This window comes from Papilio polytes, unplaced genomic scaffold, assembly GCF_000836215.1.
Source record: "Papilio polytes unplaced genomic scaffold, Ppol_1.0 DF824146.1, whole genome shotgun sequence".
Taxonomy (NCBI): Eukaryota; Metazoa; Arthropoda; class Insecta; order Lepidoptera; family Papilionidae; genus Papilio; species Papilio polytes.
The window spans coordinates 459,818-474,090 of NW_013525058.1; the positions used below are offsets into that span (position 1 = coordinate 459,818).

The 14,273-nt window shown below is 33.7% G+C and overlaps 1 protein-coding gene across 3 annotated transcripts; it reads right to left on the bottom strand.

Annotated features, from left to right (window-relative positions):
• Positions 1–10,507: 10,507 nt before the first annotated feature.
• LOC106111826 (alpha-crystallin B chain-like) lies at positions 10,508–12,531 on the bottom strand. Of its 3 annotated transcripts, none has more exons than XM_013293982.1 (4): positions 12,270–12,531; positions 11,796–11,942; positions 11,161–11,326; positions 10,508–10,882 (listed from the first exon to the last, which is right to left on the bottom strand). In XM_013293982.1, exons 1-4 carry the CDS (start codon positions 12,419–12,421, stop codon positions 10,604–10,606), a joined length of 744 nt encoding a protein of 247 aa, XP_013149436.1. In that variant the 5' UTR covers positions 12,422–12,531; the 3' UTR covers positions 10,508–10,603. The 3 variants fall into 3 exon arrangements, with proteins under 3 accessions (XP_013149436.1, XP_013149435.1, XP_013149437.1); XM_013293981.1 differs by having other exon boundaries at positions 11,161–11,350; XM_013293983.1 differs by lacking the exon at positions 11,796–11,942 and having other exon boundaries at positions 11,161–11,350.
• Between the last annotated feature and the right edge of the window lie 1,742 nt (positions 12,532–14,273).

Here is a 14,273-nt window from a genome sequence, read left to right on the forward strand (position 1 = left end):
CGTGGTTGCGAAATATCAGGGAGTGGACGAATATTGCCAGCGTAGAACACCTTTTTCGCTTGGCACAAGACCGGAAAAAGTTCGCTGAGCTGACGGCCAACCTCCATTAATGGAGAGGCACTTAAAGAGAGAGAGAGAATAGATAGTAAAATGGACACATCATCATTTTAAACCTAGGGTTTAAAATTAATTCATTTTCTATAATAATTTTCAGGATTTCGAAATAGATTGGTATCAAAGGTCGGAGTTATTGTAATGATTTGTCTATTGGAAAAAACGCTATCTAGGTACGTGTTTGTTAATAAAACTAACTACCTTATTCTCTTTAACTTATAACAGTCATCATTTACGTTACGGATGTGAGAAACGCCTGGGGCGAGATGCCTTCCCGTCACAGTCTACTGCCCAAGGGTCTGGGTCTTGTAATGCTAAGGAAGTGACCATAGTGTTGTTTCTAGCGGATAAAAATGCGCAATTATCAGCTATTTATAGCTTCGTATAAAGCTTTCTATGTAAAAAAACTGTTAACTTGAATTTATTTAAAACAAAAGTGATTACTGATGTCTATAAAGTGGATTTCCACTGCGAAAACAATCGTAACATAATAATTTCTATCCGTTTTATTCGTCTGGAATAAAATGAGATGATAAAACCGAGTAGCATTATTAAAGATGACTTCTTTCACGTGAAATTTAAAAATATAGCCTATGTTATTCAGCGATAACGTAGCCTTCTCATTAGAAGGCTACGTTATCGCTTCATCATTATGAAAGAATTTTTGAAATCGGCCGAGTAGTTTTTGAGTTATTTCAATACGTACAAAAATACAAATCTTTCCTCTTTATAATATTAGTAGAGATAAAGTTATTAATTTGGGATAATAGAATATGTTTTATGCCATTTCGATGATTGCTTCAATTTAATTTTATTAATGTGACTTCCGCACCTTGGCTTTACAGTTTTTAACCGCTTCATTACGTTAAAGAATCAAACTGATTTAGTAATAAATTTTACGGTTATAGTTATTTATATACGATATTTTTAATGTTTTCCTTATCTAAACTACTAATTTAAACTAATAAAAGTTATTGTAAAATTGTATGAAATTTCAATTAAAACAACAAAAGTTTAGTTTGCATACTATAGGTACAAACTAAACTTTTTATTATCAATTGATCTAAGAATATATTCGTTGCGAAATTGCTGATGTATCCACAGATAACATAATCTTATAATTTAATGTTAGAAACTAGACGAGAGGGGAATGTTGCCACACCTGCCTACTTTATGAATACTTTCGAGACTTCGTTTTTTTACTATTTCATAAGTGGCGTGTTATTGTCAGGGTAAAATTCTGTTTTCTTATCCATTATTTACTGTATAACTTGTATTTTTATCGTAAGTATAAAACACAGAAATAAATTTATATCCTTTACGTGTATTCTTTAATAAATTATAGAATTCGCAACTTTAGGGGTTCAAATTTTAAATTTTTAAACAGTCTTCAAAAAGGAAGAAGTTCTCACATCGATATTTATGATCCGATTTGGCTGATTCTTGTTTAATTTGATGCGAAAAAGTTTCCATTAGGTGTTATTTTTGTGTAAAATCAAAATCTAACTATCCTGTATTTTTTGAGTGTTTCATTAAAAACTAACCAGATTTCTGGTAAAAATGAGACAATGTTGCTTTCTTGGTTCAAAGGTTGTCGATCATTGTCTACGTGTTCTTGATTGATTTCGATATAATTTAATTAATCAATACTAATATTATAAAGAGGAAAGATTTGTATTTTTGTATATATTAAAATAACTCAAAAACTACTAGACCGATTTTAAAAATTCTTTTACCATTAGAAAGGTAATTTATCTGTGAGTAACATAGGTTACATTTTTAATTATTTTTAGTTACAGGGACGAATATAAGTTATGTACAATATTGCTTGATATATTTCTCTCATCTTTTCAGGTGTAGCGGCAGCTAATCGTGCACGGAAGTCGCTATCAGCCGACAACACCAGACGCCGTCCCGACACACTCCATTAACATTGTTATCAACATCTTTGTTCTAACCACAGACTATACTTACGAGTTGTTTTTTTTAATCATAAATAACAACCAGTCTTAACTCCACTAGAGTATTAAATAAATAGGAACAAAAGCGTTCTCAATTAAATAATAAGACTTCATATCTGCCTACTACAGAAAGATTTATAGTACGGACTACAAACGGATGGGGTACGGTAAGCAAAAAAAAATGTTAAACCACGTTAAAAAATACCATAATAATTTTAGTACCCCCCTCCTAGACATTACCTGGCGACGTCGTATTTTATTTTCTACTTTTCATTTTTGCCGAACAATCAAGTAAAAATATTTAGTATTCATTTAGGCAGTGTATAGACAAGGCTTAACTCAGATTTTGACTCCGTAATCGTTAAATCTGTCAACATTGTATTCTTTGCTAGAAAGAAATAAACGAGCAAGCACAAGAACAGATAACATATAGACAGAAAAGAAAATTAAGTCAATAAAGCGTCCTTTTCATCAAAGATATTACATTCCAAATAGACTAGAGGTTTTTAATGTGATAAAAATACCGGTTATTTCGTTTCTCTTGCCTATAGTTATCGATTTATCCCGCGTTTTGCATTATTCATTGATGTTGGCACTTGCTGTGTTGCCGCATTGAAAAATAATGAGTAGGTAAGTAGATAACATATAAAATTTTATGTCACATGAGGACAGTTAACCTAAATTTTAATTAATACATTATAACGTGGAATAGAACGCAATCCTGTTGATATTTCTGAATCATATTTTCAATAGTGATTTACTCATTGCCTTGATTTTATTTATATTATCGATAGATAAAATCTCACCCTAACTTTTATAATCGCAATTATTATTGTTTATTATCCTAGATCTTAAAAATGAAAGGTAATTTATTGTGGATTAATTTTACAAAAATAAACGATTTTTTACGTAGGTTAATAACATAGGTTACGAGTAGGTCAGCACTATTTCAATTCCAGTAAGTTAGAAAAAAATGATATGAAACACAATTATTTTTATAGTAATTAACTAAAAAAAATGAAAGTGATCACAAATATAGAAAGACATATATAAACAAGTAAACGAAGAAAATCGTTTGATAATTTATTACATTGCAACAGATCGCGAGCCACATCTCCGTCGATATATTTTGCGGCCCATCACTATTCCACGCGTTCTTTCGTCACGCAATTTGCATGTTGTTTTTATTTTATTTCGTGAAATATTTTACGTTCGCTCTTATCTTTGTTTCCTGCCAGAATTATTCTTACGCTTGACGTTCTCATACTGAGCTGGTTTATATTAATCATATAGAATATTGTTTAAAGTTACAATTACTACGAACTTTTGTCCGCGACTTCGCGCGTCATTAATTTGTCAAATATAAAAACATACCAACCGGTAGGCTTAATAAGTACAAAGTCAACCCTTTGAACTTTTTAAATTAGGTTTAATTCAGAGTAAAAACCGAAGTCACACCAAATATAAGATCTTAATTTAAAACGTTCCAAAAGATAAAAAATTACATCGGTACAGTACAAATGTTAGTTAGTAGTAGGCATACACCATATATAAAAGAATAAAAGAATATCAAAATACATCTATGTAATACTTACCCATATTTGCAACCTTGAAGTCATTTTTCTTATAAATTTGCGAACTTTTTATAGGTTATTTTCTTTTCCAGTGTTTGCGCTTTTTTCTTCCATTCAATGTAAGCATAACCTTATATCTTATTAATTCAACGCAGGTATGATCACAAATAGCAATAAAGTACAAATTCCACATTCTTGGCAACATCTTAAAATAACAAACAAAAACAAAATCGAAAATAAACAAAATAAGATGAACGTCTGACGATTGGTGGACGCGACGTTGCCGTTTCGATCACCCGCTGAGATGCGCAGTGAACCTCTCACTCACACCAGTGACTATCTATATGACCTTCTCTTTCTAAACATGTCCGCAGGATCGTCTCGCTTCAAGACGCAACCGAGATAGTTTCTTGATCTGAAAGCTTTTTAACTTCGGACGTGACTTTTTTTTAAACTCGATCGCAGCGCCAATGGAACGAAAGCTGCCAGTACTTTAATTTATTTTTCTTTTTTTATCTGTTCAACGACATCGACATCATTTGTTTATGTTCTTAAACATTTAAAAATGACTATGATTTTTTAATGATAGCAACATTATTAAAAATGATTAAAATAATAGAGGTTTTCAAAATTACCCACCTAAAGTATTAATTCCAGATATGAGAAATTTCGTATATTGAGTTTGTTTACATACAACGAGATAAAAGTGTTGATTGCCCAGTCTGCTTATCTGATCTCTGCGCTCCGAGGTCAAGAAGGTCAAGGTTTCCTATTGTTCTGCTCGTTGTGTAAGGTAATTCAAACTATTCTATATTAGTGAAAGTTTCTAATTAAATGGTTTATGTGATTTTTTTTAAAGTTAACGCTAAATACTTTATTTCTGTTAAAATCAATTTAGTTTATATATCGACTATCCTAAATATGGACAATAGAAAAATATACGACGCGGCGGAAATAACTGCCAACCGTGTCTAGGTTACCAAAAATGTTAAATTCATTTGTTTTTCACAAATTATGGAATCAATGCAATTGTGTAAACTTTGTACGTAAATGTGTGTATTTAAATATTTATTTAATTTTCAGAATAGCATAGCAGCTATTGCTAAAATTGACATGGAAATCAAGATTGGTCGAACAAGACGTGAAATTATAACCTCAAATTATCTAACGTTGAAGAATGATGGACGTGCTAGGATGTTGGAAATAACTCTCTGGGTAAAAAAAGTAAATTATGTCTTTTGGAATAATGTATTATAGCGTAAATTATTAATTTTAAAATAGTTATAGCGGATTTTCCTAAGGTTAATTAGGAGCGTAGTTTAGAATAGTTTATCGTAAGCTATAATTTAAAGGGCATATGTGGTTTCACAACTACCGTATTAAATAACGGCCGGGGCCAGTGAAGGCCAACTGTCTCAAAAGAAAGGGAGGTGTTGCAACTTGTGTACGTAGGTCGCGTGCTATTATAAGACTTTAGAATGTAATAGAAGTGACAATGTAAAAAAATCCACTTCATTAAAAAGTGCGGTTTTAGCTATGTTATAATTCTATGTATGTTGTAATTTCTATCTTTTGCACAATTATATTTAATTTTAAAGACAAAAGACTAGTCAGTTTGATCTTCATTTTGTTTAGAAAAAAAGAAACTACCATATAATGATGAATCTGATCTTCTATGATGTTAATTTGAATTATTAATTATGTGATATTTATTTTATTTGTCACATAAAGATGTCTTTATTGTAGTTAACAGATACGAACATACAGTTCAGACTAGTGTATTATTTTTAAATTAAATCAATGTCTTTTCTATGCGATTTGTAAGTCTATACGGCAGGTGCGTGCCTCACCTTTGAGAAAAAATGTAGCGCGGGAGAGCGCCCCTTTACGTGTCACGATCGATTTTTTTAATCAAACGAAAATTTTAACCTTAAGGTGTGTACACAAGCAACATGAAATAAAACAAACGACTATCACATAAATAAGTTAAGAAACATTATAAAACCCTTTTTAGACTAGAAATTGTTTTCCCTTTTTAGACTAGAAGAGCTGAAAAGTTACTATTTTTTAGTCGACTGGTGAGAGATGAGATCGCAGAAAAGGCGGCGCTGGCGTTCTCTTGAGGCCAAGACCCACTGCATCGCTGAGACACCAGGTTAAGTACTAAGCTTTTTTAGTAATTCTATTCACTCATTTAAGTTATACTAATTTGGACAATAGTTTACCTTTCTCCATCTTCATGGGTTTCGGTAACTCATTGAAAATTAAGCCTTACTATGAGCTTTTATTCCCATTTTTTGACCGACTTCCCTAAGAAGGAGGTATTCAATTCGTCTGTATGTTTTTTTATGTGTGTTATTCGTTACTTATTGACTTAGTCAATTTAATTTGAAGTTTGATCGAAGATGTGTAGTGTAACTAACCCTATCGGTGTTCAAACTGAATATAAATAGTTAATTTCGTTTGTTCATCGGCGAGTTTAGTGCGTTGTCGTGACTCCGTGTCAGTGTATCCGTCTATTGTGATGAGGGAATTACAATAAGAGGTAATTAAGCGGTTTATATTTTAATGTAGATTATAAAATAGGTATCCAGTATTACTACTATGTACTTGACTCTCATATATATATGTATATTTTTTTTACAACATAAGGTGGCAAACGAGCAAGCGGCCACCTGAAATCGCCAAAATGGCGAAGCGACCGCTGCCCATCGACATCCGCAATTGCAGATGTGTTGCCTACCATTATACAACGGAGGACTCGCACATAAAGAGGATATTTCCACTTCCTATGCATCTCCTCCACTGTCAAATCCACTTCCCCTTCCCAACCTCTCCTTATAAGAAAGGGGTGGTAAAGAGCAAGGGACTTAAATTAGGCCTTCGGTACCACACTCATCAAACGAAACATGGAATTGCTTCCATTTCACGCCTGTCTTCTATGTGGTCGTGTACACCGGGCGTGCCGGCCCTGCAGTGCTAAGATGTTTAAGCGGGCACTACCACTGTTAAATTTTAACCCAGCATTTAAGATAGGGCGCACACCTTTGACTGAATATCGCACAACCGTTGTGCGATTGTCGATTGTTTCCAATTCAATTGTTTACTACAACTAAAAATTGAGTGTGCAACTCCATACAAGTTCATAGGAATCAAAGCGAGCCTTAAAAGTTGCGATAGTTTAGTCAAAGTTGTACAAACGCTCTTAGTAACCATTCAATGATATACCGTCTGAAATTTTTAACTTTTTCTAGGACATAAACGATCTCTGATATCCTTAGAACAAATTAAAATTAAATCACAATTAGTTCAGTTGTTTAGATATCTATAGACTAGCCGTTCTCGTTTGATTTCATCCGCATAAAATTATCAATTGTAAGACATGACATGATGACAAACCATGGCAATCTTGTTTTCTTGATGTTGGCAGCTGGTAGATTATGGTCCTTACCCGCAGGAAGGTTTTTCCAATTTATTTATCCCCCAAGTTTAAAAGCTTAAACATATATAACCTAAAGCTTGTCAATAGTGTAGGGCTTTTTATTAATGAAAGAATTATTCAAAAATATGGTCTGATTGCTGATATCCTAAGCTACAAAGTAGTGTGTATTTACGCTTCATTATAATAGTATAGAAGTGTAGATTACAAACATTAATCTTTTACATTGATTTATTATTAAGTACGGTATAGGTATTTAGTGAAATTACCAGCACTCTCGAAGTGGGACGGGCTTGTTATATATTTTATATCGTACATAATGTATTATTAATATAAACGATTGGTCAGACTAAATGATAATATTTAATAACGAACGGATTCTTTTGTCTATATGTTACTCGAGTCGCGCGTGCGATTGTTAAAACATGTCAAAGAATCAATGCTATTTTATTTCAGTTATTAAACATTTTTTTCATAACAGAATATAATACCTAAGCAGTTCTAAATGTACACACTTGCAGTTTATAGGCGTTCCCATTGTGGGTAAGAAAGGGGGGGTCGGCAACACACTAGAGTCTAGAGAATCGAAGAATCTTAAATAGGTATAAGTATTACTTCGAACAAGACCATATTAATTATCTTTACTTATATTATAAAGAGGAAAGATTTGTTTTTTCGTATGTATTGAAATAATTCAAAAACTACTGGGCCGATTTTAAAAATTGTTTCACCATTAAGAAGTTACGTTATCAGTGAGTAAATTTACGCGGGCGAAGACGCGGGCGAACGTTAGTATTCTATAAATAACTCATAAATCGATGATTTTCAAAGAATTTAACTTTTTTTTAAGTCTACTAAAATACTCAGACAACATTTGTTTGGACGTAAGATGGTTACACCCATCAAGTATCCCTCTCCCCCGTATACGGACTTCCGGCACAGGGGAGGAATCGAACCTCATTTCCGGGAGCGACACGGCGGGAACCCTTCGGACATACGACCGCGACCAAGGGAACTAAGGCAGGCAAGGTGATTACGCATTGTCCTTTTTTATATATATCAAATGTGCGTATAATCGTATCTTTCGACCAAATAAATCAAACTAATATTATAAATGCCAAAGCTTAGATGGATGGATGTTTGTTAGAGTTTGTAGCCTAAACGGCTGAACGGATTTCAATAAAATTTGGTATAGGTGTAGAAAATAGTTTGGAAGAACACATAGGGTATACAATTTTGTTTTTTTTTTTAAAAAAATTACACTCGTATGGAGTCCCGGGTGAAAGCTAGTACTAAAATAATTAAATTATCCATCAGCACCGCTTATAATCTAGGAATCTTTCGCGTCTTTATAATCTTACTAATATTATAAATGCGAAAGTTTAGATGGATGAATGAAATTTTTTTAGAGTTTATAGCCTAAACCGCTGAATGGATCTCGATGAAATTTGTCATAGACGTAAAAGAACACATAAGCTACTCATTTTTATTTTTTAATTACGCGGACGGAGTCGCTAGCGAAAGTTAGTATCTAATGATTTAAAAACAGAACGCAAAAAATGTGTTATAATATAATCTGCATTTACGAACAATTGAACACACAAACAAGTCATTCGACTTTTTCCCTGCAATCCGCCACGCTATCGTTAGGGTTGCGCTGATTATCGACAAGTTAACAAAGGTCAGAGTAAACATGCGTATTGCGTAGACACCCCTTGCAACGCGCCCACTACAGGTGGGTTGTGTGGAAAAAAATATCGATTGTACCGTTGTTAACTCAACACCTTTTCGACTGGACGGTTTGATTGTCAATTTTTTTTTAACGTATAAGTTTGTTGTGTAATTAAATGCACTTTCTGGTCGTGAATTCTACATAATGCTGTTTGCAGTCATAAGGTACAAACAACAATATACTAATATTATAAAGAGAAAAGATGTGTATTTTTGTATAACTATATTGAAATAACCCAAAAACTACTGGGCCGATTTTAAAGATTCTTTCACCGTTAGAAAGGTAATTTATCTATAAATATGCTTTATTTATTTGTATTAATATCACGCGAAAGAAGTCGTGGGCAACAGTTATAGTTCTTTAAACTTGTGGTAGTCAAACATTTTTTCCTACAAAAACATTCTTTTTTATAGTAGCGAATTAACTATAATATTATTTTATCATTTGTTACTTTTTGACCGAATTCCCAAAAGACGGAGGTATTCAATTCGTCTGTATGTTTTTTTTTTGTATTTTTTTTATGTGTGTTACGGCATAATTCTATAAAAGCTCAACCAGTATGAAAATTCTCTGTTATTATTACACAAGGACCTTTACGGTGTCATTACACGGTATCAGTGTATACCATCAGGTGACGTGGCCGCGCCAGATAAACACCACACGCACACATACATCTACTGATGGTAAAGCAAGTGGTACACTGAGATTAATCATGAAAAATTATAAACTTGACACTTAAATATGTTGTCTCAATTTTTTTTTGAATAATAATGAGTGGAATGGCAATATAATATGTAAGAGTGTGACAGTGGAAATAGGAATTTAATACTGGAATATCGAGCTTAAGATTACACTGTTTTTGTATGTAACGAATTAAATCAAAAACTAATGAACGGATTTAAAATTTCTTTCACTACTAAAAAGCTACATAATCACTGAGTAACATAGGCTATATTTTTAACTCATCTTTTTATTCTGCGCGAAAGAAATCGAGATCAAAATTTAGTGTTTTGAATTCTTCTCATCTCGCGAGTAACATTTATAATTATTAATCCGCTGTAGATATCAGTTAGGTGTATGATCTTGTATGGTCTCAGTACATCACGAGCACATTTAGGTCACCTGGATATTCACACGTGTCTGGTGTGTTGATGCGGCGCGTCGCCATGACAACCGGCGCGCGCTTCCCAGAAGACGCCGCGTAATTGCGCGACTTCTATCGACTCGTGCCTAGCTTAGCTGACCTCTGTACAATTTGCAAAAGTATTTCAGGCGCTACTTTTTCCTTATAGAAAAACAACGCAAAATACAAGAGACGACGGCTTAACGGATCTCGACGAGAAGCACAGATGTAGAACATAGTTGGACATAACAAATTCCGCGCGGATAGACTCATGGGCAAAATTTAGTAGTTTAGAAACCTATTCAATTTAGAGATTAAAATTAGATTTACTGAGTCACAAACTCGTTAACCTTAGTGATCTTACTAATGTTACAAATGTGAATATTTACATAGATGAACGCTTGTTATAATTTATAGCCTAAACTGCTGAACGAATCCTAATGAAATTTGGTATAGATGCTCCACGTCTGGACGAACACTTTGTTATTACGTTTTATTGTTATTTTTTATTTGTAATTACATGCGAACACAGTCTCGGAAGAAACCTTCATAAATGACAAAACATTGAGTATTTAAATGCATTTAATACTGGATTTACAAAATACTCAAGCCTGCATACTATTTCCAATTATGCTTTGTTCGTATCAAATAGTTTTGTTCTCAAATGCCTACATCAACTCTGGTACTGACACCGGACTCCTTATTCATTTTGATTTCTCGTCTCGGTTCTTCAATCTCTGGGTATTTCTGTGCTTGTGATAATGACGCTTGTACTGTTAGTACTCCGTCTCTTGATAGATTGGAATATATCGCGTCAGGATCCAGACCTTTGGGAAGCTGTACTTCTCTCGCGTACTCTCGATAGATAGTGATGCTCGGAGTTTTCTCAATGTGAGTTGCTTCCACCATTAATATATCGTCCACTATTGTCACTTTCACCTTAAAGACGACAAAATATGGTTATGATAAACTTTCTTGGTTCTGACTTCTTGGTTTGCAAAATTCTATATGGAATGAATAAATTACGAGAGAGAAAATAACTGTGAAAGGCTGCATTCAATTAGATTGAAGTAACTATCTAATATACTTATCGTAGACTTTCACTGTCGGAAAACTTGTATAGAACGTTTACTTCAAAGAGCAAAGACCTTTGGCAGTAGAGACCCACGGTTTCGTATGTTACCTTTTTTATAGTGATAAAAATAATATCCACGAACCTCTGAAGGATCGAATTGGCTAAGGTCGAATTGCAACTTGAGTTTCTTATCTTCACCTTCGCCAACCACCAGAGGACTATTCTTTAACACGTCCCTTTCATTGGAGAGCTGCATCTTAGGGACTTGTGACTGCGACGAGCTTAGGCTACAGTGCGACGATGCCATACTGTAAAGATTCGTCAGGTTTGTGCTGAAAGATAAACAAATATATAACTAGCGGCATGTTAAAAAGTTTGCAAGAAGCCTACATAATGGTATTTACGACAGGTCAATTCCAAATTTATTTATCCTGCAGTAGCTTTGACCTAAGGCCCTGGGCGAGATATCTACACCGTTACTTTTTACCATACTTTGGGGGGGTTGACTTTGGCGCCTCTTTCTGACCAGAGCCCTGGGCGGCCCAACCGCGGTCTAACGCCGGTACTATTCTTGCTGTCAAGCTATTGTATTAAGGGTAGGGTTTAGAAGGTGCCCGTATATCGCTATGCTGTATTACTATAGTATTTACAAGGACGTATGGCTTAATATACTACACTCAGAGACAACAAGGAGTCTTTTAGTGTCTAACACTAAGGGACTGCGTAACCGTTAACATGAATCTGTTTGTGACAGGTTATGTCATAACATGAGACCACCTGTTCTCTCGTAGGTCTTGCTGACTATTATAAGAGGTTGCTTTAGAACATATCCCCGGTATTGGCGATACTGATTGGTCTTTTTTCAACTTTTTTGTATTCTTTTCTTTGTCTATCCTTTCTGATATCAGACGTGCCCATTTTGATCTGTAGGGCGTATTGTTTAGCTATAGATTAATCAGGATTTACCATAAGATTTATCTGATAAATGTTTTACTTTCAATTATGCAATAATATCTCGCAAATGATAGAGTACAACTGTAAGAAATCTCAATCAACGAGCTAACCTCTATAACAAGTCGATATTGATGGTCTCATTAAAGTAGGGGCATTAAATAAGCAATAATGAAGGAAGTGCAAGAAGTGGCAGGTGACTGGAAAGGCCCCAATCACTAAACGAAACCAAAGTCTAGAGATCGCAGTACTGTACCACCGACTTCTACAATTTTTATAACTAATTAATAGACAGACTACCTGAATCTAGTTATTTCCTGATCCATTCTACGCATTTCATTTTCGAAATGCTCTTTCATAGCAAGAAATTCATTATCGAACACTGGTCTGTTAATTTTGGCGACTGGAATTTCTTTTTGATATACATATTCACCCAGTCTGAAATTCGCCATTGTTGGAATTTTGTTATTTAATACCCAGAGCCGATGGTTTCGATGGTATTAGTAAAAGTAAATCAGGATTTTTTCATTTTACGGTGACATTTTACTTCTTTGTGTAATGAAAACGGAGCTGTCATTTTTCCATAACATTAAAACATAGATTAAATAAAATTTTTGCATCTGTTGTTCAAAGATTATTAAAAATTATTATAATTGTATCTAAATGAATGTAGTAAAAATCTCTGACATCGTTTTTAATCCGTCATTTTTATAGTTCAATCAAATTAAATCATATTTCATAATTCAATTGACCTTTGCTATAATTTCTATTAAGTGGCAATGTCGGATGACATAATGTCCCCCTCGAGATGTGGTATTTGAGCGCCCCCTGGCGGACAAACAGATTGACTATCCCACCCTCGGTGCTATGGAGACGAGAGTCTAAACATCGCCCCCTATCTTCCCCCTATTAATCTCGACACAAGGGCGTGTCAAATTAGGAACACGCTGAATCACAATATGATAGATATTTTCTTTTGTTAGTTTTATTGTGCAATAAACACATTTTGTGTAAACAGTTTAAAAGTAAAAATAATTTAATTAGCTGCCTAAAAAATAAAAATAAAACTACTTGCTTGAAGACAAGAGAATTTTGATCAAGTTGTAAATAAATTATAAAATCCTATGATCATAATAAGGCGCGAAACGTCACCAAATTGGCGGGAAAGTTGTACAAATGACAGATAATTAATCATTCCGTTCGAAAATTAGATTGGCAAGTGGCAACCATAACGGTTAACGCCAGGTGGACAGGAAGTAAACACGTTATGAGATTCATTGATTTTTCATATCTATCAGATTTTTAAAAACATTTTGGTTTTATTTTCCCGCCACAATAAACTTATTTAGGCTATTAATTATGAATTTCTAAAAAGTAAATAGACTTGAAGAAATACATTTTTACATTCATTTTTATATAATACTGTCATATTCTTGTCTAGTTCGAGTACTTTTTAGTACAATAATATTAGAAACAAAATATAAAATAAGTTGCAAATACAGTAACTATGATGTAGGGGTGTCGACCACGCCAAAATTAATTTACTTATCTCGATGTAATCTCATAAAAATAGGGTTTCATTTTTATAATATACCTTTTATTACTCGTTTATACAAACGGTACTTCGATAGTCAATTACGCAATTTGAACTCTAAGTTATAGTCAATAAAGTCTAGTTTGGGATTATTAAGGTTCACAAACGTGGAACGGGGGGTAATATTTTTAATTCCCGTAAAACGCAACGCCATATCTCGAGGGAGAGTTGGCAAACATCATTACGAGTTGTGGGTTGAAAATACGACATAGTTTTATTTTAGGTAAAAAAAATATTATAAAGAATATGTCAAATTGTAAAAATAGCATGTATTTATGCAATTCAAAAATGGCTTGAAACTAAAACGCTTTATTCTTTTACTAGCTTTCGCCCGCGACTCCGTCCGCGAGATATTAAAAAAAAAGTGAGTCTTTGTGTTCTTCCAGACTACCCCTACGTCTATGCTAAATTTCATCCAGTTCCGTTCAACCGTTTAGGCTACAAACTCTAATAAACATCCATCCATCTAAATTTTTGCATTTATAATATTAGTAAAGTAATCTTACTTCTTACTTCTCATCTTACTTCTTACTAATATCATAAATGTGAAACTTTAGATGGATGGATGGATAGATGGATGGATCGATGGATGTTTCTTATAGTTTGTAGCCTAAACGGCTGAACGGATTTCGATGAAATTTGGCATACATGCAGAGGATAGTCTGGAAGAACACATAGGCAATTCACTTTTGTTTGTTTCAATAAAGTAA